This window comes from Monodelphis domestica, chromosome 1, assembly GCF_027887165.1.
Source record: "Monodelphis domestica isolate mMonDom1 chromosome 1, mMonDom1.pri, whole genome shotgun sequence".
NCBI classification, from domain to species: Eukaryota; Metazoa; Chordata; class Mammalia; order Didelphimorphia; family Didelphidae; genus Monodelphis; species Monodelphis domestica.
In genome coordinates, this window is record NC_077227.1 from 425,847,201 (window position 1) to 425,873,020 (window position 25,820).

General features: G+C 40.8%; 1 protein-coding gene across 1 annotated transcript in view; it reads left to right on the top strand.

Annotated features, from left to right (window-relative positions):
* The first annotated feature begins 1,262 nt into the window (after window positions 1-1,262).
* ADGRD2 (adhesion G protein-coupled receptor D2) overlaps window positions 1,263-25,820 on the top strand; it is a 73,714-nt gene continuing 49,156 nt past the window's right edge. The window contains exons 1-5 of the mRNA XM_056816912.1: window positions 1,263-1,359; window positions 6,137-6,262; window positions 6,598-6,661; window positions 8,279-8,506; window positions 19,597-20,235. Coding sequence (XP_056672890.1) covers window positions 6,227-6,262; window positions 6,598-6,661; window positions 8,279-8,506; window positions 19,597-20,235 — 967 coding nt within the window. The 5' untranslated portion in view covers window positions 1,263-1,359; window positions 6,137-6,226. The remainder of the gene's footprint in view (window positions 1,360-6,136; window positions 6,263-6,597; window positions 6,662-8,278; window positions 8,507-19,596; window positions 20,236-25,820) is intronic.

Genomic DNA, 25,820 nt, shown 5'->3' on the forward strand with positions numbered 1-25,820 from the left:
ACTTCAGATACTTACTAGCTGTATGACTGAGCAAATCAGTGCCTCAGCTTCTTCATCTGAAAAATGGGAGAAAAGAATTCAACCCCTTTCAATTTTTAAATTTAATCCCTTTAGTCCCAGCCTTTAAATAAAGTCCCTTCAGGTTTTAAATTTATGATCCTATAAACTCTTTAATTTAATTCCAAGCTCCTCCAAAATTTCAAATGCAACTAATCAACCAAGTGTTGAAACAGTAGGTGAGTTTCTTTATCTAGCTGGGTCTCGGTTTCCTTCTGTAGAAAATCGGTCAAGCAAGCAAAAATTTATTAAGTATCTATTATATGCCAAGCACTGTGCTCGGTGTTGGGGATTCAAATACAAAAAGAGGGCTGGAGGAACTTCTCTTCTATGAGAGAGATGTAATACGTTCACCAATAAGCAAACGCCATACATTTAGAGCTAGCAAGGAGAGACCTTAAAGAGCAGGCTCCTTATTTCATATGTGAGAAATCTGGGGCGCAGAGAGAGGAGGAGACTTGCCTAAAGTCACATAGATAAGTGACCGAGGCAGCATTTAATTTAAATCCTCAAATACACAGTTCCACCCACTCCTCCCCTTAAGTCCGCTCGCTTTCCGTTGCTCAACGTGGGTCCTGTTCTTTGGGCTCTACGTTCCGTTCCGTGCTCAAACTGTCCCGGTCCAGATCTAACATTCCATGGTCTATGTACGAACATTCTACGTTCTGAGGTTTACCCTCCAATGAATCTATAATTACCGTGAAACCTCTGCATGTGCTCTTGAGCTAATGAGGGTTGGAGAGGAGAGAAGGGGTGGACACGTGGAGATGGGGGAAAGGTTTCATCGCTGTCTCTGTTCTAGGAACTTGAGGAAACGGACCTCAGGGAAAGTCGTACTTTAGGGACTAGAGGTAGGGAGTCTTAGACAGAGCCCGACAGTAAGTGCCTCCTCGTTCGTCCTGCCTTCCCCAGGACCCGCAATCCCAGATATTTGACGGTCCAGTAGATACTCCGGCCCGATCACTCGCAACTTCTGCCCTTAACCCAATGGGTGGCTCAAAGAAGCCGCACCAATGCTGGAGGAGGAGGAGGAGAGGAAGGAGGAGGAGGAGGAGGAGGAGGAGGAGGAGGAGGAGGAGGAGGAAGAGGAGGAGGAGGAGGAGGAGGAGGAGGAGGGGGAGGAGGAGGAGGAGGAGGAGGATCTTCGGCCCCGCCCCCTCCAATTGGGGAGCCGCCCCCATCAAGGTCAAAGCAAAGGGCTGCATCTGAGAGAGGTAGAGAGAGGAGGCAGAGAGAGCTTCTGGTACCCAACTCTGAGACAGACGCGTGGGCGAGGCTGACTGTGCTGTGGCTCCCTCACAGGTGAGAGGCGGGAGCCACGGGAGGCTTGGGTGGGACTCATCCCAGGGGCCCCGTGACACCCCCAGGATGGAATGACCCCAGCCGGTCCCTGAGATGCGAAGATTACCTCATTACCAGTTGTCCCCAACCAGAGTAGGGTTTCTAATGCCCCTTTCATTCGAGCAATTAGGGGAGGGAGCCAGATATTCCTAAGAGCCCGGGACTGGTGGATTCTTCACTTAAAGCGGGAAGGGAACTTAATAGTAGTAGTTGATAATTATTTAGGTATTGTGTGGAGAACAGACACGTTCCTCACAAATTATAACCCTTTTTTCAGGGATGAGAAAATAGACTCAAAAAGGCTGTTCAGTAAGTTGTCCAGGGTCATAGCTGGTAAGCTTGGGAGCTGAAACCGAGCTGCATACATCGCTGATCTCCCGTCCAGTGCATTATTGTCTTAAGCTAGGAAGACCCTAAAGAGTAGAATGTTCCGATGTAAAATATTGAATCTGAAAGGAACCTTCGAACATTGGCTACTGGGACATAGGATGTTAGAGCTTTGTAGGGACCTTATTTAGCTCATAAAATGTTAGAAAGAAGAGCAGAAAGGAATTAAAAGCATAGAATGTTAGGGCTGAAACTGGTCTGACAACATAAAAACTTCACAACATAAAATGCTTAAAAATTAGAAGGGGGCTGAGGATATGGAATGTTAGGGCTGGAATGGAACTCAGAACATAGAATGTTAAGGCTGGAAGAGACTTTAAAAATGTAGATTATGATGGTTTTGTCCCTTCCAGGTCTAACAAGTCATTAAAACACACACAGACACCTTTTACCTTCTTAGACTCTAAGGTGTGGTTCCAAGGCAGAAGAGCAGTAAGGGCTAGGCAATAGGAGCCAAGTGACTTGCCCAGGATCACACAGCTAGGAAGTATCTGAGGCAAGATTTGAACCTTTCTCCAGGCCTGGCTCTTTATATACTGAGCCACCTAGCTGCCCCAAGTCATTCTTTTTTAAAGGTCACTTAGAGCCAGATGGGACAGTGATCTATAAGCTGTCTCAAATGGGCTCCTGTCATGCCCTTACAGATTTAATGTCTGGGTCCAAATGTCTGGACCCCTACCATAGTCCATTCTCCACAGTAGGCTTATTTCGACAGGTAAGAGAGCAGAGAAAGGGTCTGGGGGGGGAGAGGAAAGAGAGGGGTGTAATGGACCTAAAGTCAGGGTAAACACATTCCTTAGCCTCATTGGCTTGACTACAGTAATCTGAAGATGCCAGCCTTGGTTTGTTGACACACAGCAGCAGTGAATCACTAGCCCCTTCAGCATGTTGGCAGGGTTCTGATTTTTCAGTGTCATTTCCCCCTTCCCTCACTCCTCCCTCCCCTCTTTAGTTATTGGACTATGCTTCCTATTGGCTGGAGTTAGAGTACAACAAGGATGGAGTGGAATTGGAAAAGGGGGTGAAGAATGTGAACTTTTGAGTAAGAGCTCTCCAAGGTGATCCTGTCTCCCAGGCACTGACCCCATATGCCTCTCCTCCCTCACCTTGGCTTTTAGTTGTCCCGGCTTTGGCATGCCAGTCAGTTGTTTGTGTGTTGAAAAATCACCAGGGGATGGAGCTAATTTGGCCTTTAGTGACATTTAATTATAAATTGTAACTAAGAAGCCAGGCTGATTTTAGAGGTGCAACTGTCTAGAAGCAGGGAGATGGTGGAGTTGACCATTATCTCTGGGGAGTCAACAAAAGATAGAATTCTCACTGACACTTGCTAGTTACTGTGTATAAGGCAAAAATAAATCAAAAACAGTCTCAGACTTCCAGCAGTTTACATTCTAGGAGACTTCAACATATACAAAGATAGGTATGTTGTTCAGTCGTTTTCAGTTGTGGCTGACTCTTCATGTCCTCATCTGAGCTTTCCTTGCAAAGATATTAGAGTAAGTTTGTTTCTTTCTGCAGCTCATTTTACAGATGAGGAAACTGAGATAAAAAAAAAAAGATTAAGTGACTTGCCCAGAGTCACACAGCTAGAGAGTGAATGAGTCTAGATTTGAATCTCATTAAGAAGAGCTTTCCTGACTTCAGGTCTGGCACTCTATCCACTGCCCCACCTAGTTGTCTATAGAACATAGGTAAACACAGTATAATTTAAGGGGGAAGAGAGCACACACAAGCTGGGTAGCAGGCACCTGCATTAAGCCTGGAAGAAAGCCCAAAGTCTAAGAGATAGAGGTGAGGAAAAAATGTATTTACAGGCATAGGGGGTCAGCCTATATAAAAGAATAGAAATGGGAAATTAATTGCAGAATTTGGGGAACCAAAAAAAGCCTACTTTGGCAGGAACATACAGTGTGTGAAAGGAAGTAATGTGAAATAAATCTAGAAAAGTCGATTGGAGCCAAATTGCAAAAAACTAAATGCCAAGCTGAGAAGTTTCCATTTTATCCTAGAGACAATAGAGAGCTTCTGACCATTCTTAAGCAGGGAGGTGACCTGGGAGCTGAAACTGAGCCTATATCTCCCATCTCCAGTCCAGTGTATTATTGTCTTAGGCCAAGATGACCTTAAAGCATAGAATGTTCAAATGTTTGAAAGCAGACCTGTGCTTTAGGATGATTATTTTGACAACTCTATGGGTAATAGACTTAAAAGGCCAATTAGATGTCTGTTGCAATAATTTATCCTCCTAGGCACTCTCAGGTTTAGTATTTTAGAGTCATCTTTGTCTCTTCTTCCCCCTTCACCCTTCTGATCCAATTAGTTGGCAAGTCTTAGCCATTCTACTTTACAACATCTCTCTCATCCATTAGCTTTCCTCTATTCATAGTGCCTCAAAATATCTTAACCAAGACCCTAATTCTCTATTACCTTGTCAGAGTGTCCTAATTGATCACCCTGTTTCTAGTGTCTTCTATTCAATCCATCCTCTTCACAAATAGCAGGATACTCTTTCAAACCATGGGTCTGACTGTTTCACTCCCCTGCTCAAGAATAGTCAGTGGGAAGAAAAAAAAAAGAATTGCCAGTGGATCCCTACTCTCTCTAAAAGAAAATATGAACTCTTGAGTCAAATCTAGAGACAGGAGGACCTGGGTTCAAATCTAACCTCAGATACTTCCTAACTATATGGTTCTGGGCAAATCACTTAACTCCTGATGCCTAGCCCTTACCACTCTTCTGCCTCAGAACCAATACACAGTATTGATTCTGAGACAGAAGGTAAAGGTTTAAAAATAAATAGATAGATAGATAGATAGATAGATAGATAGATAGATAGATAGATAGATAGATAAATGAAGACCTCCATGATATGGCACCAATCCACCCAAATTTCCAAACTTAATTCTAGATATAATTAATATTATTCTCCTCTACATTATGGTAAGGCTGACCTGTTAGATGCTTCCCAAACCTGACATTCCATCTCTTGTCTCCATGCCTTTGTACTGGCTATCCCCACTGGATTGTACTCTACCTTCACTCCCTGCTCTAAGAATCCTTTGTTTCTTTTAGGGTTCAACTCAGGTACCACCTCCTAGGAAAAGTTTCCTCTCTCCCCTGTCCCAGTTATTGGTCCTCCCTTTTCAAATAATCTTGCATTTATTTATTTTATATATAGATAAAGATAGATAAATCACTTATTGGGTATTTACTATGTGCCAGGGTTTACGAGTGTTCAAGGAGGACTAGTACTTTGGGTGTAAGAGATTGCAGAGCCCTTTTGGGGGCTGCTCATCCACCTTTGGTGTCTACCTGGCACTCAACTCTCACCTGTGGCTTCAAGACATTGCAGCAGCCATATGCCATGAACCATATTGGCAGATGAGCTAACCAGATTGAGGGTAATCAATGGGTTACAACCCCATCAGTGAGTTAGGGTGCTGTCTACCCCAAGGATAAGAACAGTTTGTCCCAATGATCATTAAGGCAGCTAAAGCAGGCACTGGGGTGTGCTTAGAATTTTGTCAGATTTTGAGGATACCAAAGTCACCTAGGGTATATATCCTGGGCCAAAGTCATCTACTACATCACTAGTCATCCTGACTTTTGTTTTGCCACTGGGCTTTGATGTCTCTAGAGTGAGGTTGGTGACTTTGTATAATTCTGCCTCACTTAAATCCAATTCATGCACAAGTCAAGACATCTCCCAATGATGTCATTGGCCCCTTTTGAAAATGAAAGACAAGTAAAGTGAGTACAACCAGAAGAACAATGCCTACAGTAACAGAAATATTATGCCATGACCAACTGTGAAGGACGAAACTATTATCAGCAAAGCAAGTTTCCAAGATAGCCACAAGGAACTCATGATGGAAATGCTATCTACAGCCAAAGAAAGAACTGTTGGAGTCTGAGTGCAAATCAAAACATGCCACCTTCCACTTTATTTCCCTCATAATTTTTATTGTATATATGATATATGCCTTCTATCATGACATGAACAATTGGAATATGGAACAAATATGTATTGCATGAAAACACTAGTATAACCTATATCACACTCTTTATCAGATGAGGAAAGAAGGGGGGAAGAAAATCTGAATCCTAAGATGTCAGAAAACAATTGTCAGAAATTGTTTCTATGTATAACTGAAAATAAATTGTTGAATGTCTAATTGAATCTGTAAAATGTAGATAATAATATAATTCCTGCCTCACCGAGATATTAGGTGAAAATAATTGTATAAGCTTTGAAATTGTATAGAAATGGGAGTCATTAATATAGGCTATTAAGGAGGTTAGAAAAATGTGTTCCTCTGAATAATTTTCTTCTATCTTACTGTTACAGGGTTTCTTACAAACATCCCTGTGATCCCAAATCTCCTTAGCTATAGGCTTACCTGCTCTGCCCCTGGATATAAGGGTCATTCCACCCAACATGCCAGGAAGGCTTTCTTGGTTCCTTTTCCTCTTGGTAGGTCTGATTATCTCTTTATGGGCCATCATCATCACTGACTGATCCTGTGACCTTGGACAAATCCCTTTACTACTCTGGGCTTCATCTGTATAATGGGAGGGGTTGAACCAAATAATCTCTAAGGTTCCTTCTAGCTCTATAATTCCCTTTGAAATAAAAATCAGTGATTTTGTGGTGGTGACTGGGGACAGGGAAGGGGATGGCAGCTGCTTAGTATACTCCTTTACTCTCCCATTAGTCTGTGGGTGGTGGGAAGTATATCTTGGTCTAAAAGCCAGAATATTAATATCAGCCTATCTTTCTGGATTCGTGTCTTTTTGTCTGTTCGGGAGATGGGGAGTCTCTCCTGGAGCCCTTCAAGCTCTCCAGCTTCGTTGAAGACCCTCAAATTCACAGGTGAGTGCTGCCAAGTCAGTATGGTTAGTAAGTGATTAAACCAAAATGCAGACTCAGTTTTCTCACAACTCAATAACAAATTATCTTTCTTTCCACTCAAACTTGAACTCAAGTCTTTTAATTTCTATTCTAGGTCTCTTAGAAACACCCAGTCATTCACTCAGTCCAAAGCATTTTATTTGAGGGCATAATAAAAAATAACTAGCATTTTTAGAGCACTTTAAGTTTTGCAAAGCATTTTAGAAATATAATTTCATTTTATCCTCACAATAACCCTGTGATATAAATATTTTTATTATTTCCATTTTACAGATAAAGAAACTGAATTAGATAGTGATTATGACTCACCCAGGGTGACAAATCTTGTGAGTGTCTTGAGAGTAGATTTGAACTCAGCACTTTCTGACTCCAAGCATATAGTGTTCTATCCAGTGCTCCATTCACCTTGCTACTTCTAGGATATATTGTAAAGGGGATTCCTATTCAGGCAGAAGATGGACTAAATGGCCTCTGAAATCCCTTGGTCAGTTTCAGAGATCCTATGATTCTAGGTTGTCTTAATTCCTTTCCAGCTCCAACATTCTATAATTCCTACACTGAGACACATGGGTAGGAGTCCAGAAATTTGAGTTCAAATCTCTTCTTACCACCCACGTGACCTTGGACAAGTAAATCACTTCCCCTTTTTGAGCCCCAGTTTCTCCCATCTAGTAAATGAGCATGTGAGTAAGATAGCCTCTCTAAGACCCCTTCCAGCTCTAAATTCTCAATGATCATAAGAAAGATGACCTCATCTTCAGTGACATAGCACAACTTCCTTTTGTTGGTCAGACAGACAGTTAATAAATATTTATTAAGTGTCTGCTATTTGCCAGGCAGCTAGGTGGGATGGTAGATTGAGCACTAGGCAGAGAGACAGGGAGTACCTGAGTTCAAATCTAGTCTCAAGTACTTACTAGCCAAGTGATCCTGAGCAAATCGCTTCACTCTGTTTGTCTCAGTTTCCTTATCTGTAAAATAAGCTGAAGAAGGAAAGGGCAAACTATACTAGTACCTTTGCCAAGAAAACCCTGAATGGGATTACCAAGAGTCAGACAGACATCCCTGAAACAATTGAACAACAAAAAATGTGCCAGGCACTGTGCTAAATCATTGGTGATACAAAGAAAGACATTCATTTGCCACATATCCTCAAGCCAAGTGTGAGTGACCACACCAAGGCCCTGAACTTTCCAAGTTGAGGGAATATTTTCTATCCAAAATCCTAAGATTATAGAATTTACAGTTGGGCGGAGGAGGGAGGAGTGATGGGAGGACCTTCAAGATCTTACTTTGTAGATGAAGACCCTCAAATCCAGAGAGATAAAGGTGATTTACCCAAGGAACAGAGTCAGAATTCAGTATTAAGTTTTCTTACTCTGAATCCAGAGCTCTTTCCACTCACTGCTTTCTAGACCTCCATTTCCTGGTCCATAAAGCGGGGCATTTGGGCTAGGGAATGCTAGGGACCTTTCAGCTCTAATCATAGGATTGTAGGTAAGGAGCTGGAAGAGCCCTTGGGAATGATCTAATCCAGTTACAGCCTATGCTCTTTCTCACTGAGTCTTTCCCTATCAGATCCAAAGGCTTCTCCTGAAGCAGTGGAGACATCCGGTGGAGTCTATGAGGTCAAGAGAAGCCAGCAGCTAGACTGGTGGCATGCCTACACCTTCTGTGACCAGCGTTTTGCCCAGCTGGCTCTGGAACTCCCACATGAGGCTCTGCCTGAGCTACTTCAAGGACAAGTACAAGGTCCCATCTGGGTGGGTCAGAAAACAGCTTTGCTACAGAGACCCCAGCAAAGGCGTGAGTGCTCTCTGTTTGTTGAGTTGTAGTTGGAGATGGGAGCCACAGATAACTTTGGGTCTGGGAACCTGGAAGAATTAAGGACAAGACCTTGTCTCATCTTGTAGACCAGATAGGACCCCGTCCCACATGGCAGAACATCTAAGTACATAAGAATTAATTTTTTAAAAAATTTAATGTTCATTCAATTAGCAAACATTCATTTTCTCTTCCTTCCAATCTCCTCCCTACCTCACCTCTCAAAAAAGACAAACAAAATCTTCATAAAAATCTGCATGGTCAAGCAAAACAGATTCTTATGCTGACTTTCCAAAAATGAATGTCTCATTCTCATCTTCAGTTCCACCACCTCTCTATAAAAAAGTGGTTAGGGGGCAGTTTGGTAGCTCAGTGGATTGAGAGCCAGGCCTGGAGACGGGAGACCCTAGATTTAAATCTGGCCTCAGACACTTCCTAGCTGTGTGACCCTGGGCAAGTCACTTAACCCCCATTGCCTATCCCTTACTGCTTTTCTGTCAGTATTGATTACAAGACAGAAGGTAAAGGTTTTAAATTAAAAATAAAATAAAATTAAAAATAAAAATAAAGAAGTGGTTAACATCATCTTTGGTCCTCTGAAATCATAATTGGTCATTACACTGATCATAGTTCTTAAATTTTGTCCCCATAATAATATAGTCATTGTATAAATTGTTTTCCTCGTTCTGCTCATTTCACTCTGTATCAGTTCATAGAAGTCTTCCCAGATTTCTCGGAAACTATCCCTTTTGTCACTTTTTGTGTCATTCCATTATATCTCTATACCACCATTTGTTCAGCCATTCTCCAATTGTGAGTTTTTAATTTCCAGCTCTTTGCCACTATAAAAAGAGCTGCTGTAAATATTTTTGTGCATATGACTCTTTCACCTTTGTTTAGTCACTTTGGAATATACCAATCTGTGTTCTAAAGTCCTAACTTTGCAGATATGGAGACTGAGTCTCAATGAAACTAAATTAATTGCCCAAGGTCATTCATACAGGGAATAATAGGAATAAAAATAAACAATAGGAAAAATAGAAAATAAATAGGAAATAAAAACTATTAACTGATGTCACTTGAGTGTATTTTTATGACGATGGGGACAATGAGCATTTATTATCTACTACGTGCCAAGCTCTTTATAAATGTCATCTCATTTTATCCTCATAACAGTCCTGGGAAGTAAATGCTATTGATATCCTCATTTTACTGTTGAGGAAATTGGAGCATACAGAAGTTAAGTGACTTGCCCACTATCACCCAATGTTTTAAAAAAAAATAAAAGAGAGGGAATGGAGGTACACCCAATGAGGGAGGCTTAGACCTTTGGTATGGAGGGTGGGAAGAGAGGAGAACCCCCTTTCCACAAAGTGGGGTTCAGGGGAGACAGTAGATGCAATGGGTTGGCTCAGAGAGAGGAGAGGGGGTATTGAAGATTTTCCCCCTTCTTCCTTCCCTCCTTAGCTAAAGCTGCTCTCCCCAATTTGTTCTTGTCCCTCTTGTCCCCCCTCCACTACTTGAGACCAAAAGGTCTCCCCTTGATCTGCTCACTCACACTCAGCTTGGGGAGCAGATAACTTTTTAATGTTAACTCAAACAGGTAATACAAATGGAATAACAGGTAGGTAAGGATGGGAAAAGGAAAGTGGGGAAAGAGAGACCCTGTCTCTATCTAAACTCTTTCCCCTCCCTCCTAGAGTTTGGGGGGAACTCAGGCCTTGACAGACTGAGTCCCCTGAGAGAAAGTCAGGTTGACTCACCCCTGGGCAACAGGAGTTGAGGTAAAGTCTATTCAGGTTTCTCTTCAGAAAGTTCCTTCAATTTGGAAGTGTCGAGGGAAGGATTTCTAGTCACCAGCACCAGAAAAGTGGGTAACGCTCAGGAGAAAGTCTTTTTCCACCTTCTCTCTTCCACGTCTCAAGATGGAGAGACCCTTACTGCTCTCCAGCCAGAGTCTTCTCTCCTCAGGAAATTCACTCCTGGGGCCCCTCTCCCATCAAGGTGATCAATTTTATATACTCTTCAGCCTGGCACTTTTCTCTAGTGCCAGCCTCTAGCACAAATCCTCCATTTCCTGTTGTTCGCATGATGCCACCTTGGCCCACACCAGTTACTTATCTTCTATGTCTATTCTAATCTATCTATGCTACTTATTGTTCCCATCTAACCTCCCCTCTCCCAAAATAATAAATCTTACCCTAATCTTTCTATTTGCTAATCTAAATTCCTATCTTATGCTAAGACTGAGTTGTGGGAAGAGGGTTAGGATTATACCAGCAAAATTTTTACAATTGAACAATTTCTTAATACAAAAAACATTCCTATTGTGATCAATATAAAATTCAAATCCTAAGTAAAATTGAACTATCCTATGCCTTATATAATGCTAATTCCAACATAACAATTCGTAACATTTATAGGTATATATATATATATATATAAACATATTAACTTTTATCTAATTAAATCTGATTTATTCTGTCTCTATGTTACCTTTCTAATTACAATATTCCCTTTTCCACCCTAAACTACTCTGTCCCTGTCTATTAACGGTTAGTATTTTAACTCTCCTTTCTATCTATATTACTGGATTAGATCATTATTGTATGATATATATATATATGTCTGCTAGCATGTTATTTAAATACATATATACATATATATCTTCAGGTAGTAGAGATTTATTTACAGACATACAATTTATGGGTTGTCCTTATTTACGGCATGACCCCTAATGTCAATGTGAAATTTGTTTGTGTTCTGAATATGTTTTGGTGGATGCAATATTTATTCCAATGTATATGTGGATGTACTTCCCTGTATGTGAAGTTAATATGATCGGCAATTAATCTTGCATGACCCATTTCCCCGAAGTTCATTTCCCATAATGTCTTTGATTCAAATTCATATTCAAAGTTATTTCCATTTGTCCATGTGTCTTCCATTCTTTAGTGTTGCTTGAAGTTTGTCACAGGTCCAGGGTGCTTTCTCCTTTACAGGATACATATTTGTCTGTCGTCTCACCTTGAAAGATGATCTCAGGTATCTGGAACTACAGGATCATGTGTGTGTGTAAGATTAACATGCGTGCATGTAAGAGTGAATAGTTTGATGCATGTGAGTGAGACTTTATATAGGATGTTTGTGCCATCCACATCTGTGCAAGTGAGATTTTTTTTAATGTAATGAAAGTAGGTAACTTTCATAATGTGTGATTGTAAGGCAATTATTCTATTCTTATGTGGTTGATTATAGAGGTTAATGATATTTTAGTCTAGGCTTGAGATTGAAATTTGTATATAGGTTTAATAATTCTTTTTTTTTTTAAATATATTTTATTTGATCATTTCCAAGCATTATTCGTTAAAGACATAGATCATTTTCTTTTCCTTCCCCCCACCCCCCATAGCCGACGCGTAAGTCCACTGGGCATTAGATGTTTTCTTGATTTGAACCCATTGCTTTGTTGATAGTATTTGCATTAGAGTGTTCATTTAAAGTCTGTCCTCTGTCATGTCCCCTCAACCTCTGTATTCAGGCAGTTGCTTTTTCTCGGTGTTTCCACTCCCATAGTTTATCCTTTGCTTATGAATGGTGTTTTTTTTCTCCTGGATCCCTGAAAGTTGTTCAGGGACATTACACCGCCCCTAATGGAGAAGTCCATTACGTTCGATTATACCACAGTGTATTAGTCTCTGTGTACAATGTTCTCCTGGTTCTGCTCCTCTCGCTCTGCATCACTTCCTGGAGGTTGTTCCAGTCTCCATGGAACTTCTCCACTTTATTATTCCTTTGAGCACAATAGTATTCCATCACCAACATATACCACAGTTTGTTCAGCCATTCCCCAATTGATGGGCATCCCCTCGTTTTCCAGTTTTTGGCCACCACAAAGAGCGCAGCTATGAATATTTTTGTACAAGTCTTTGTGTCCATTATCTCTTTGGGGTACAGACCCAGCAGTGCTATGGCTGGGTCAAAGGGTAGATATTCTTTTGTCGCCCTTTGGGCATAGTTCCAAATTGCCCTCCAGAATGGTTGGATCAGTTCACAACTCCACCAGCAATGAATTAATGTCCCTACTTTGCCACATCCCCTCCAGCATTCATTACTTTCCTTTGCTGTTATGTTAGCCAATCTGCTAGGTGTGAGGTGATACCTCAGAGTTGTTTTGATTTGCATCTCTCTGATTATAAGAGATGTAGAACACTTCTTCATGTGCTTGTTAATAGTTTTGATTTCTTTATCTGAGAACTGCCTATCCATTTCCCTTGCCCATTTATCAATTGGAGAATGGCTTGATTTTTTGTACAATTGATTTAGCTCATTATAAATATGAGTAATTAAACCTTTGTCAGAGGTTTCTATGAAGATTTTTTCCCAATTTGTTGTTTCCCTTCTGATTTTAGTTATATTGGTTTTGTTTGTACAAAAGCTTTTTAGTTTGATGTAGTCAAAATTATTTATTTTACATTTTGTGATTCTTTCTATATCTTGCTTGGTTTTAAAGCCTTTCCCCTCCCAAAGGTCTGACATGTATACTATTCTGTGTTTACCCAATTTACTTATGGTTTCCTTCTTTATGTTTAAGTCACTCACCCATTTTGAATTTATCTTGGTGTAGGGTGTGAGGTGTTGATCTATTCCTAGTCTCTCCCACACTGTCTTCCAATTTTCCCAGCAGTTTTTATCGAATAGTGGATTTTTGTCCCAAAAGCTGGGATCTTTGGGTTTATCGTATACTGTCTTGCTGAGGTCGTTTTCCCCCAGTCTATTCCACTGATCTTCCTTTCTGTTTCTTAGCCAGTACCAAATTGTTTTGATGACTGCTGCTTTGTAATATAGCTTGAGGTCTGGGACTGCAAGGCCCCCATCATATGTGTTTTTTTTCATTATTTCCCTGGATATCCTTGATCTTTTGTTCTTCCAAATGAACTTTGTTATGGTTTTTTCTAAATCAGTGAAGAAGTATTTTGGTAGTTCAATGGGTATGGCACTAAATAGATAAATAAGTTTGGGTAGGATGGTCATTTTTATTATATTGGCTCGTCCTATCCATGAGCAGTTAATGTTTTTCCAATTGTTCAAGTCTAGTTTTAGTTGTGTGGCGAGTGTTTTGTAGTTGTGTTCATATAGTTCCTGTGTTTGTCTTGGGAGATAGATTCCTAGGTATTTTATTTTGTCTAAGGTGATTTTGAATGGGATTTCTCTTTCTAGTTCTTGCTGCTGAGCTGTGTTGGAGATATATAGAAAAGCTGATGATTTATGTGGGTTTATTTTGTATCCTGCAACTTTGCTAAAGTTGTTGATTATTTCAATTAGCTTTTTGGTTGAATCTCTAGGATTCTTTAAGTAGACCATCATGTCATCCACAAAGAGTGATAACTTGGTCTCCTCCTTGCCTATTCTGATGCCTTCAATTTCTTTATCTTCTCTAATTGCTACTGCTAGTGTTTCTAGTACAATGTCAAATAGTAGAGGTGATAATGGGCATCCTTGTTTCACTCCTGATCTTATTGGGAATGCATCTAGTTTATCCCCATTGCAGATGATATTAGCTGTTGGTTTTAGATATATACTGTTTATTATTTTTAGGAATGACCCTTCTATTCCTATGCTTTCTAGTGTTTTTAATAGGAATGGGTGTTGTATTTTATCAAAGGCTTTTTCTGCATCTATTGAGATAATCATGTGGTTCTTGCTAGTTTGCTTGTTGATGTGGTTAATTATGTGGATGGTTTTCCTAATGTTGAACCAGCCCTGCATCCCTGGTATGAATCCTACTTGATCATGGTGAATGATCCTTCTGATCACTTGCTGGAGTCTTTTTGCTAGTATCCTATTTAAAATTTTTGCATCTATATTCATTAGGGAGATTGGTCTATAGTTTTCTTTCTCTGTTTTTGACCTGCCTGGTTTTGGAATCAGTACCATGTTTGTGTCGTAAAAGGAGTTTGGTAGAACTCCCTCTTTGCTTATTATGTCAAATAGTTTGTATAGTATTGGGGTTAACTGTTCTCTGAATGTTTGATAGAATTCACAGGTGAATCCATCAGGCCCTGGGGATTTTTTCTTAGGAAGTTCTTTGATGGCTTGATGTATTTCAATTTCTGATATGGGATTATTTAAGAATTCTATTTCCTCTTCTGTTAGTCTAGGCAGTTTGTATTTTTGTATATATTCATCCATTTCTCCTAAATTGGTGTATTTATTGCCATATAATTGGGCAAAGTAATTTCTAATGATTGCCTTAATTTCCTCCTCATTGGAGGTGCTGTCCCCCTTTTCATCTTTAATGCTGTGAATTTGCTTTTCTTCCTTCCTTTTTTTAATTAGATTGACCAGTACTTTGTCTATTTTGTTTGTTTTTTCAAAGTACCAGCTTCTTGTCTTATTTATTAAATCAATAGTTCTATCACTTTCGATTTTATTAATTTCTCCCTTAATTTTTAGGATTTCAAATTTGGTTTTCTGCTGGGGGTTTTTAATTTGATCGCTTTCGAGTTTTTTCAATTGCATTTCCAATTGATTGATCTCTGCTCTCCCTTGTTTGTTAATATGAGCTTTCAGGGATATGAATTTACCTCTGATTACCGCTTTGGCTGCATCCCAAAAGGTTTGAAAGGATGTTTCGCCATTGTCATTTTCCTTGATGAAATTATTAATTGTTTCTATGATTTCTTCTTTAGCTAAACGGTTTTGGAGTATCATATTGTTTAATTTCCAATTGGTTTTAGATTTGGTTTTCCATGTACCATTACTAATCATTATTTTTATTGCCTTGTGATCTGAGAAGGCTGCATTCATTATTTCTGCTTTTTTGCATTTGTGTGCTATGTTTCTGTGACCTAATGTATGGTCAATTTTTGTGAATGTGCCATGTGGTGCTGAGAAGAAGGTGTATTCCTTTTTATCCCTATTTATTTTTCTCCATATGTCTATTAATTCTAATTTTTCTAAGATTTCATTCACTTCTTTTACCTCTTTCTTATTTATTTTTTGATTTGATTTATCTAAATTTGATAATGGTTGGTTTAAGTCTCCCACTAGTATGGTTTTATTGTCTATTTCTTCCTTCAATTCTCCTAGTTTCTCCATTAGAAATTTGGGTGCTATATTATTTGGTGCATACATGTTGATTAATGATATTTCCTCATTGTCTAGAGTCCCTTTTAACAAAATATAATTACCTTCCCTATCCCTTTTGATCAGGTCTATTTTTGCATTGGCTTTATCAGATATCATGATTACCACTCCTGCCTTCTTTCTATCAGTTGAGGCCCAGAAGGTCTTACTCCATCCTTTAATTCTGACCTTGTGGGTGTCAACCCGCTTCATGTGTGTTTCTTGAAGACAACATATGGTAGGGTTTTGGATTCTAATCCATTCAGCTATTCGTCTACGTTTTATGGGTGAGTTCATCCCATTCACGTTCAAAGTTATGATTGTCATTTGTGGACTCCCTGGCATTTTGATTGCCTTCCCTAATTCTAACCTTTTCTTCTTTGGCTCTACCTTTTAGTCCAGTGATTTACTTTGAATCAGTCCCCCTTGTCCCCTCCCTTGATGTTTCCCTTTTTAGTCCCTCCCTTTTTGTTCCCTCCCCCTCCCCCCTCTCTTTCCCTCCCTTTTTGTTCTCCCTCTCCCCCTCCCCCCCTTGGTTTTCCCTTCTCCTTACCCTTGTTGGGTAAGATAGAATTCAAGATCCCAATGGATCTGGATGTTTTTCCCTCTCAGAGTTGATTTCCCTGAGATTGAGGTTTAAGTAAACCCCCCCCCCTCTCTTCCTCTCCTTCTTATAGGAGTTTTCTTCCCCTCCCCTTCCCCTGTGAATCTTTGTGTGAGAACCATTATTCTATTTGGTCTTTCTTTACCCCCTATTTATACATTACATTTTCCCCACATATTAGTATACATAGGTTGATATAAATGTAGTCCTTATAGAAGAGAGTTTGAGTAAAAGAAGATAACATTTTTCCCCTTTCCTTAATATTTACCTTTTCAGGTATTCCTTGCTCTTTGATTTTCGGTATCAAACTTTCCACAGAGCTCTGGTCTTTTCTTTGCAAAAAGTTGGAAGTCTTCTATTTTGTTGAATGCCCATACTTTCCCTTGGAAGTATATAGTCAGTTTTGCTGGGTAGCTGATTCTTGGTTGGAGACCCAGCTCTCTTGCCTTTCTGAAGATCATGTTCCATGCCTTACGATCATTCAGCGTAGAACTTGCAAGGTCTTGTGTGACCCTGATTGGCATTCCTTTATATCTAAATTGTCTTTTTCTGGCTTCCTGTAGGATTTTTTCTTTTGTTTGATAGCTTTGGAATTTGGCAATTACATTCCTGGGAGTTGTCTTTTGGGGGTTTAGTGTAGAAGGTGTTCTGTGAGCTCTGTCAGTGGATGTATTGCCCCCTTGTTCTAGAATCTCTGGGCAATTTTCTTTGATTATATCTTGTATCACCATGTCCAGTTTGGTGTTTATTTCTGGCTTTTCTGGGAGTCCAATTATTCTTAAATTTTCTCTTCTCCCCCTGTTTTCCAGATCTATCACCTTGTCGGTGAGATATTTTATGTTCTCTTCTAATTTCTTGGTGTTTTGGCTTTGCTTTATTAGTTCTTGCTTTAAAGCCTGGTTTTCTTTTACAGTTTGGTCAAACTGGTTTTGTAGATGCGTGAATTTCTTTTGCATCATTTCCCACTTTTCCTCCCAGAGGGCTTCCATCTTTTTGGTCCTTTCTGATTCAAATTCTTCATGTGTTTGTGGAGAGTTTCTATTTCCTTTGGAAGATTTTGGAGCATTTTCTTGTATATCTTCTTCTATCTGCTCTGTATTTTGTATTTTGGCTCCATAGAATGTGTCCAGAGTCGCCCCTTTCTTCTTATTTTTCTTGGTATTTTGGGGCTTCTGTGCTTCTGTAGAGTTTGTCATCTCTGAACGTGGAGGATTGGCTTTTCTTGTCTTTGTCTGGTGATCAGAGGCTTTAGTCCTGGGCAGATGTTGGTTCTATGAGCATTCCCTGGGTTAAACTGAATATGCCTCACTGGAACTGGAATGGAAGGGTCGGACCACGAGGCCACACTCTCCCCCTGGCTCGATTTCCAGAAGTTGCCTTCAGAATCCCTGGCCGTGAGGCTGTTTCGTCGGCCTGCGGGGGGATGGGCTGCCGCTTCCCCAAGCTCCGAGAGCACAGACTTTCACTGAGACTTGGATAGCAGGATCCAGCCCGTGAGGCTGTCTTGCCCGCCCTGAGGGTTGCTGTTGTTTTGACCAGCTCTCTGCAGCGGAGGCCCCAGGCAGTAACTTTCACCCGGACCGACCGGCTCTCTGCAGCGGAAGCCCCAGGCAGTAACTTTCACCCGGACTGGGACGGGACTTGGGTAGAAGACCCTGAGGGTTGTTGTTCCTCAGACCCTGCTCTCTGAGCCCGGCGCGGCTGCCACTTCCGGGAGCCTTGGACTCTGCGCTCCTACCCCTGAGGTCCGAGGGATCTCGGGTTCTGGCTTTTAAGGGGAGCCGTACCTTTTGAACCGGGTCCAGGTCCAGGAGGAGGGTTCCCAGGGTCTGTGCTGTTGATCGTTTTGAATTTCGGCGCCTTAGGAGCTTCTAGTTTGAGATCGGTCGGGAAGGGTTTTCCGGAGATCTGAACTTCAGCTTTCTCTAAGCCGCCATCTTAACCGGAAGTCGCAACTCTAGGTTTAATAATTCTAAGGGATTCTAAATCCACCCAAATAAACTCCCAGGTTCTGCAAGGAACTGCTTCTCCTGTGTTTCACAGGCTACGCTAATCCTCCCTGATCTAACTAACCCAAATTTATACTGTCTTGGGCATTATTCTATTTCAGTTTCACTATCTGTTCAGTGTCTCTATTTCTTCTTGTGCGATTTTGTTGCATTCATGGGCTCTATGTTTATTTATCAAGGGTTGTTCTTGGGGCATCTGTGTTTAAATGGATTCTTGGTATCCCATTAAGTTGTTTTTTGGTGTTTTATCATGGGCATAGTGATGTTTAATGTGAGATGCATGAAGCCAAGAATCTTTTCCCACTACTTTGATTGATGTAGGAGTGGTGAGAGCTACATCATATGGACCAATCCATCTGGGCTCTGTGGGTTTGTCTTTGGCAAAATTTTTTACATATACTTTGTCCCCTGGTCTTATGGTATGTAATGAGAAATCTAGCGGGACCCTTTGCACTAGTAGTCCCAGCCTTCTCAGTTCCTCTAGCCTATTTTGTATCTGCGTCAGATAGGTGTGTAACTGGCATTCCCCTCCCAGCATGGAAAGATAAGATGGTTTAACAGTCATTCCTATCCATACTGGCTGTCCATACAACATCTCATATGGGGAAATATGTAAGTCTCCTCTAGGTTTCATCCTCAGATAGAACAGCACAAGTGGAAGAACCTCTGTCCATTTAAGATGAGTTTGGGCACAGAGTTTGGCTATCATAGTGAATGTATGAAACCAGATTTGAACTAGAGATTTCCTGACTTTAAGCCTAGCACTTTATCTAATACTGTGGATTGGATTTTCTTAGCAAAGATAGTGAAATGGTTTTCCATTTCCTTCTCCAGCTCATTTGACAGATGAGAAAACTGAAGCAAATAGGGTTAGGTGACTTGCCCAGGGTCACACAATTAGTGCCTATCTAAAGCCAGATTTTAACTTAAGACTTCCTGACTCCAGGCCCAACACTCTATCCAATGTGCCACCTCTCTGTGTCAGTCTTCAGACTATAGTCTTGGAGAACACTAGCAAAGATACAACTTCGGTTTGAGTTCCAAGGGAAAGATCATTTAATTAATAACAAATATAGTCAGAAAAGTTGGTTTGAAATCTCAGCATTACCATTCTCACTTACTACCTGTGAATGTCTTTATTTCTTCTCCCTAGGCCTCAGTTTCCTCATCTGTAATATGGGGGGGGGGGCGGTGGACAAAATGACCTTAAAGGTTCCTTCCAGGGGTCTAGATCCCTATTTCAAGAACCCTTCTCACAGAACCCACCATGCTAAATCTAATTCCTTCTCTCTGGAAGTCACTGGGGTCTCCTCTTCTTGCCTTCCTCTCAGGTACACACATGCTGCCCAGCCTGGTATTTGAGATGCAGACAGCCACAAAGTATGCCAGGCTACTAGTGGATTTTCCCATGCTGACTGCCATCACAGTCTGTGCCCATATACAGTGGAACTCAGCTGTGGACAAGGTGGGCACCATTTTCTCATATGCTGCCCCAGCCTTTGCCAATGAGCTTCAGCTTCGTGGCTTCACTGCCCACAATGGACTGGTTCACTTGGCCCTGGTTGTCCATGGGTACCATTCTCCCTATCTGCCCGTCTTTTCTGCGGATGAGAAGTGGCACCATATTTGTGCCACCTGGGAGGAAAGGAGTGGTCACTGGGCCCTCGTGGCCGATGGCAAACTGCAGGCAGGAGCCCAGAGCCTGTCCCCAGCCCAACCCTTGGCTCCGGGAGGCATGTTTGTCATTGGGCAGGACCAGGACTCCTTGGGTGGTGGCTTCAAGGAAGAAGAGGCCTTCGGGGGCAACATTACAAGTCTTTATGTATGGGCCCGAGTGCTAGGCCCGGAGCAGCTGGATATGGCCCGAGTATGTGAGACTCCTGAAGATGGGCTTCTTTTTGGCTGGGATCGCTGGACCCTGGAGATCGAACCCACAGTCCATGAGGTCGTGTTGCCTTTCACATGCCCTGGTAAGCCCCTCCAGGAGGCCTCAGTTTCCAATTCATTTCATTTCCCCAACCATGTAATAAGCAACTGTAAGAGCAGAGGATTTTGAGCTAGAAAGAACCTTAAATATATCATTAAATTCTATTTTACACAAGGAAATTGGGCCTCGGACTGAAGAAGTCATTTATCCAAGGTCATGTGTCTAAAAAAGTGACAGTCAGAATTTGAACACTGTTCTCCTGAATCCAAATCTAGTGTTCTTCTCACTCTGCTGTGCCAAAAAAAAATTTTGGTAATTCACCAAATATTGAGTGAACATTTTGTTTTACGAGTCCCTCCATGGGGTGTAGCAGAAAAAACACTGGGCTTGGAGCCAAAAAGCTTGAGTTCAAATCCTACTTCTACCATTTAATAACTGTGTGAACTTGGGTAAAACACTTACCCCCAGATGAGCCCTTTTCCCTTTTCTATCAAATGGGAATAATAATAGCAACACTGACATCTTCCCAGTGCTATTGAGAGGAATGTGTTATAATGGAAATATGGAAGGAAAAACCCAGGGTTGGAGTTCACCTGGTGTTTAAGGTTTACGAGGTGCTTTGCTCATAACACCCTATGTTGGGTTCAGCAGAATGGATACTGGATTTTAAGTCCGAGTATTATTACTCCCATTTTATGGATGAGAAACTAAGGAACAAAGACTTTCAGTAAGTTCTCCAAGATTATATAAGTAGTGAGTGTTGCAGTGGGAATTAGAATCTAATTACTCTGACTTAAAATCCAGTATCCATTCTGCTGAACCCAACGAGCATCACCATCATCATCATTACTATCATCGGCGTCATTGTTGTTATTGTTATTATTCCTTCCCATGAGTGCCAGAAGAAATACAAAGATAATATAAGAGACGATCCCTGTCGCTAAAGAATTTTCAGTCTGGTATGACATATACACAAATATTATGACATACTTATAAGCTACGTATGCTATTAACTGGTATCCCAAGTCCTAACTGGGGCATAATTTGTGCCAACTTTCTTATGTTGTATTATTTACCTGGAGGAATATAATGCATAATTTGATTTCCATCTGATGCTATACTCAAGCCATCACCTCAGTGATCTCATCAAGGTCTCTTTGATACATGGGTAAATCTGCCTTTCTCTGCCACTCTAAAAGGGTAGGTCTCATGGGGATGATCCCCCACCCCCAAAAAAAACCAAAGGAAAAAAAAAACATTGACCAGATTCAAAATTGGCCTAGCATGTGAAGTGGTACATGGCACAAAGATGACTAAAAATAATAAAAAATCTCTGGCTCATCCCACTTTGGGAATTTTTCCTTCTCCACATCAGATTGTTGGCATTAGAAGACTCAAGCAAACAACCTGGTCACTCAGTTTGTTATATATAAAAAAGTTAGAAAATTTTAAAATTGGGTTTTTTGGTTGTTGTTTTTTCCACTGGAGCCCCCACCCCTCTCAACCACTTCCTGGTTTCCTCCTCTACCTCTTCCCAACTACTACCAGGTTATGGGAAAGAGACTAAAAAGTATGCGTATGTGTGTGTGTGCTGGACCCTAACCCTGTAAGGACTTTGAGACTTAAACAAGAAGGCAAGAGTGAGAAAGGTATGTCTGACCATCCTTTGCTCAGCACTTTTCCTTGATCCGTGAAAGCTGGCAGCCCCAGTCCTCTGGGAAAATGAGGCTTCCAATGTCAGCTGCCCATTCCCTATTGCCAGCATGACAGGTGGGAGCGCCAGTCCCGCTGAAGCATCTCTTTCTGGTTTTCTGGAAGGAAACCTCTCTGAGGCAAAGTAAGGTCAGTTCTTTGCTACTGTTCCAGAGTGCACATTATTTGAGACAGAATTCCCTTCCCTTCTCTTCTATATGGCTGCTTACCTTTGAATTCCCCCAAAAAAGGAATTTGGTGCCCAGTGAATAGGGCACTGGGTTTTGGAGTCAGAGAGACTGGAGTTCAAACCCAGCCTCAGACACTTAACTATGTTACCCTGGACAAGTCACTTAACCTCTGCTGCTTTAGTTTCCTCAACTGTAAAGTGAGGATAATTTCCAGGGCTGTTGTGAAGATCAAATGAGATATGCTTGTGAGGTGTTTAATTCCTGTGCCCGACACATGTTGTTCAGTTATGTCCAAATCTTTGTGATATCATTTGGGATGTTCGTGGCAAAGATACTGGAGTGGTTTGCCATTTCCTTCTCCAGGTCATTATACAGATGAAGAAACTGAAGCAAACAGGGTTAAGTGACTTGCCCAGGGTCATACAGCTAGATGTCTGAGGCCAGATTTGAATTCACAGAGATGAGTCTTCCTGACTTCAAGCCAAGCATCTATCCACTGTGCTACCTCACTGCCCTTCCCTGGCACATAGCTGTTGTTTTTTCAGTCATGTTCAACTCTCTGTGACCCCTGTGAGGATTTTCTTAGCAAAGATTGTAGAGTGATTTGCCATTTCCTTCTCCAGCTCATTTTATAGATGAGGAAACTGAGGCAAACAGGGTTAAGTGACTTGCCCAGGATCACACAGTAAGTGTTGGAGTCTAAATTTGAAATCAGGATTTCCTGATTTTAAGCCTAGAATTTTATCCAATACTGTCCATGGGGTTTTCTTGGCAAAGGTTGTGGAGTAGTTTGCCATTTCCTGAGTCAAATAGGGTTAAGTAACTTGTTTAGCAGGGTCATATAGGTAGGAACTGAGGTCTTTCAGACTTCAGGCCTGGCATTCTATCCATTGTGCCACCTAACTGCCCTGGCAAATACTAAGCATTTAATAAATGTTCCCTTTTCCCATTCTACACTCTGGTGGGAGTTTTCAGTATATAACAATAAAAATGAAACCATCCCTGCCCTAAAGGCCCTTGTGTTCTCCTAAGGATGATCCTTGGTTCCTACTACCTAGTAAGAAATCACTGATATCTCAAGCTTCCACACTCGTAATACAATTTCTGGGTTTCTCTCCAGTATGAATTGATGATGTTGAATGGAAGAGAAAGAATGAATCAAGACTTTACCAAAGTCATTAAATTTGTAGGATTTCTTGTTATGAATTCTCTGATGTTTAGCAAAATTTGAACTTCAACTTCAGGTTGCCCAGCATTTGATACATTCACTAGGTTTCTCTGCCATATGAACTCTCTGAATTTTAGTGAAATATTCACTTCTTTATGGCAAAAGTCCTTTTAATATTCATTACTGGTAGAGGGTTTCTCTCTAGTATGGTTATGGGAAGGCTAAAAGGAAGGGTTAAACAAGCTATATATATAAAATAAAAGTTTATTTAACTAAAAGGAGGAGGGAGGGGAAGGGAATCAGTGACTACCTTACTTCTAACACATCACCGATATTAAAATCCTATACTCTCTATAATTATACTAAACTAACTAATTCAAGTTAAGGAAGGATTGATAGAGGGAAGGATAAAGGGGCCCAAAGAAATCTCACAAAACAGGAATCCTTTCTTTGATCCAAACATCAAATCCCAATAAGATGTCAGATGAAATCTCTACAGCAGTAGCACCAGCTCCAGTAGCAAGGACAGGCAGGAAACAAGGAAGCCCAAAGGAAAAGGGACCACTGGCTCTCTGGGTCCACCCCAGAAATAGCCAGATAGTACTCCTGGGCTCTTTTGACTGCCAGAGGAAAGCAGCCTCACTCTTCCAGAGTTCACCAACTGCTTTCTGCAACTGCTCTGTCTCCAGTCCCAGTTTCTGGGAATTCTGAGTGGAATGTTGGTCTGCAGGGTCTCATGCTGTCAACTTGCCCTGTTATGCCCTGCTAGAAATCCCTTACTATAGTATGTTTGTTTTGTTTTGTTTTTTACAGTATCTTGTATCTTTTAAAATTTTTTTAATTCAAAATAATTTTCCACGGTTACATGATTCATGATCTCCACCCACCTACCCCCTTCTTTTTCCTCCCCCCTCCCGGAGCTGACAAGCAATTTCACTGGGTTATAAATGTGTCATTGTTCAAAACCTATTTCCATGTTATTCATATTTGTAGTAGAGTGCTCTTTTAACATCAAAATCTTAATCATATCCCTATCAAACTATATGATCAATCATATGCTTTCTTCTGCATTTCTGCTCCCACAGTTCTTTCTCTCAATATGAATAGCATTCTTTCTCATAAGTTCCTCTGGATTGTCCTGGATCATTGCATTGCGGCTAGTAGAAAAGTCCATTATATTAAATTTTGCCATAATGTGTAGTCCCTGTGTACAATGTTTTTCTGTTTCAATTCCTGGAGGTCTTTCTAATTCACATGGAATTCCTCCAGTTTATTATTCCTTTCAGCACAATAGTATTCCATAACCAACAAATACCACAATTTGTTCAGCCATTCCCCAATTGAAGGATATACCCTCATTTTCCAATTTTTTGCTACCACAAAGAGCACAGCTATGAATATTTGGGTATAAGTCTTTTTCCTTATTATCTCTTTAGGGTACAAACCTAGTAGTGGTATGATTGGATCAAAGAGCAGGCAGTCTTTTAGCACCTTTTGAGCATAGTTCCAAATTGCCTTCAAGAATGGTTGGACTAATTCCCAACTCTACCAACAGTGTATTAGTGTCCCAATTTTGCCTCATCCCCTTCAACATTTATCACTTTCCTTTGCTGCCGTATTGGCCTAATCTAATTAGAATTCTATGGTAATGGGAGATGACAGAGCAGGATTCTAATTGAATGGAAAGACCATGTCCTAGAATAGTTCAGCATCTGGTAACTCTGTGAATAAAGACAAAGAGAGAAATGCAAGAGATATTGTAGAGGAAGAAACCACAAGGTTTAGCTGTTAATTCAATCTGTGGGGTGAGAGAGTGTGAGGAGTTGAAGATGACACCAAGGTTGTGAATCTGGGTGACAGGAAAGATGGAAGCACCCTTGAGAGTAATAGGACAGTTGGAAAGAGAAGAAGGTTTTGGGAGAAAGATAATGAGTTCTGGGATGGACATACTGAGTTTTAGATGCCTCTGAGACATTCAGTTTGAAATATCAATAGACAGAGGCATGGGACTGGAGCTCATGAGAGAAACTAAGGCTATACGTACAGTTCTGAATCATCTCCTTGCAGCTGATAATGGAATCACAGAACCTCTCAAGATCACCAGGTGAGAGAGTTTAGAGAGAAAAGAGAAAACAGAAACATAGATGTATCCCAAAACTGTGTCTTGGGCCCTCCTCTCCCTCTTTACTCTCTGGCTTGGTGTTCTCAATAGCTCCCATAAATCTAATTATTATCTCTGTATTGATGATTCCCAGACTCTGTATATATTTCGAGTTTCTCCAGATTGTTATGGTAGGATTTGGGGTAAGGGAAAAGCAAGAGGAAAACATATAAATAAATTCTAATTTATTGGTTTGGGAAGGGTAGGAAGGAATAAGGGTTTAGGAATATATTTATTCTTATACTTAATTTAAAAGATTATATAACTAACTAAACTATTTTACTAAGCTAAAACATTAACTTCCCAAATATCCCAATCTCACACCAGTAGTCCAAATAGAACCAGGATCTTAAGTTGTTAGATTTCCAAGTAAGTCCAGACTGATGCTGCCAGAAGCCAGATCCAGAAAAAATCCT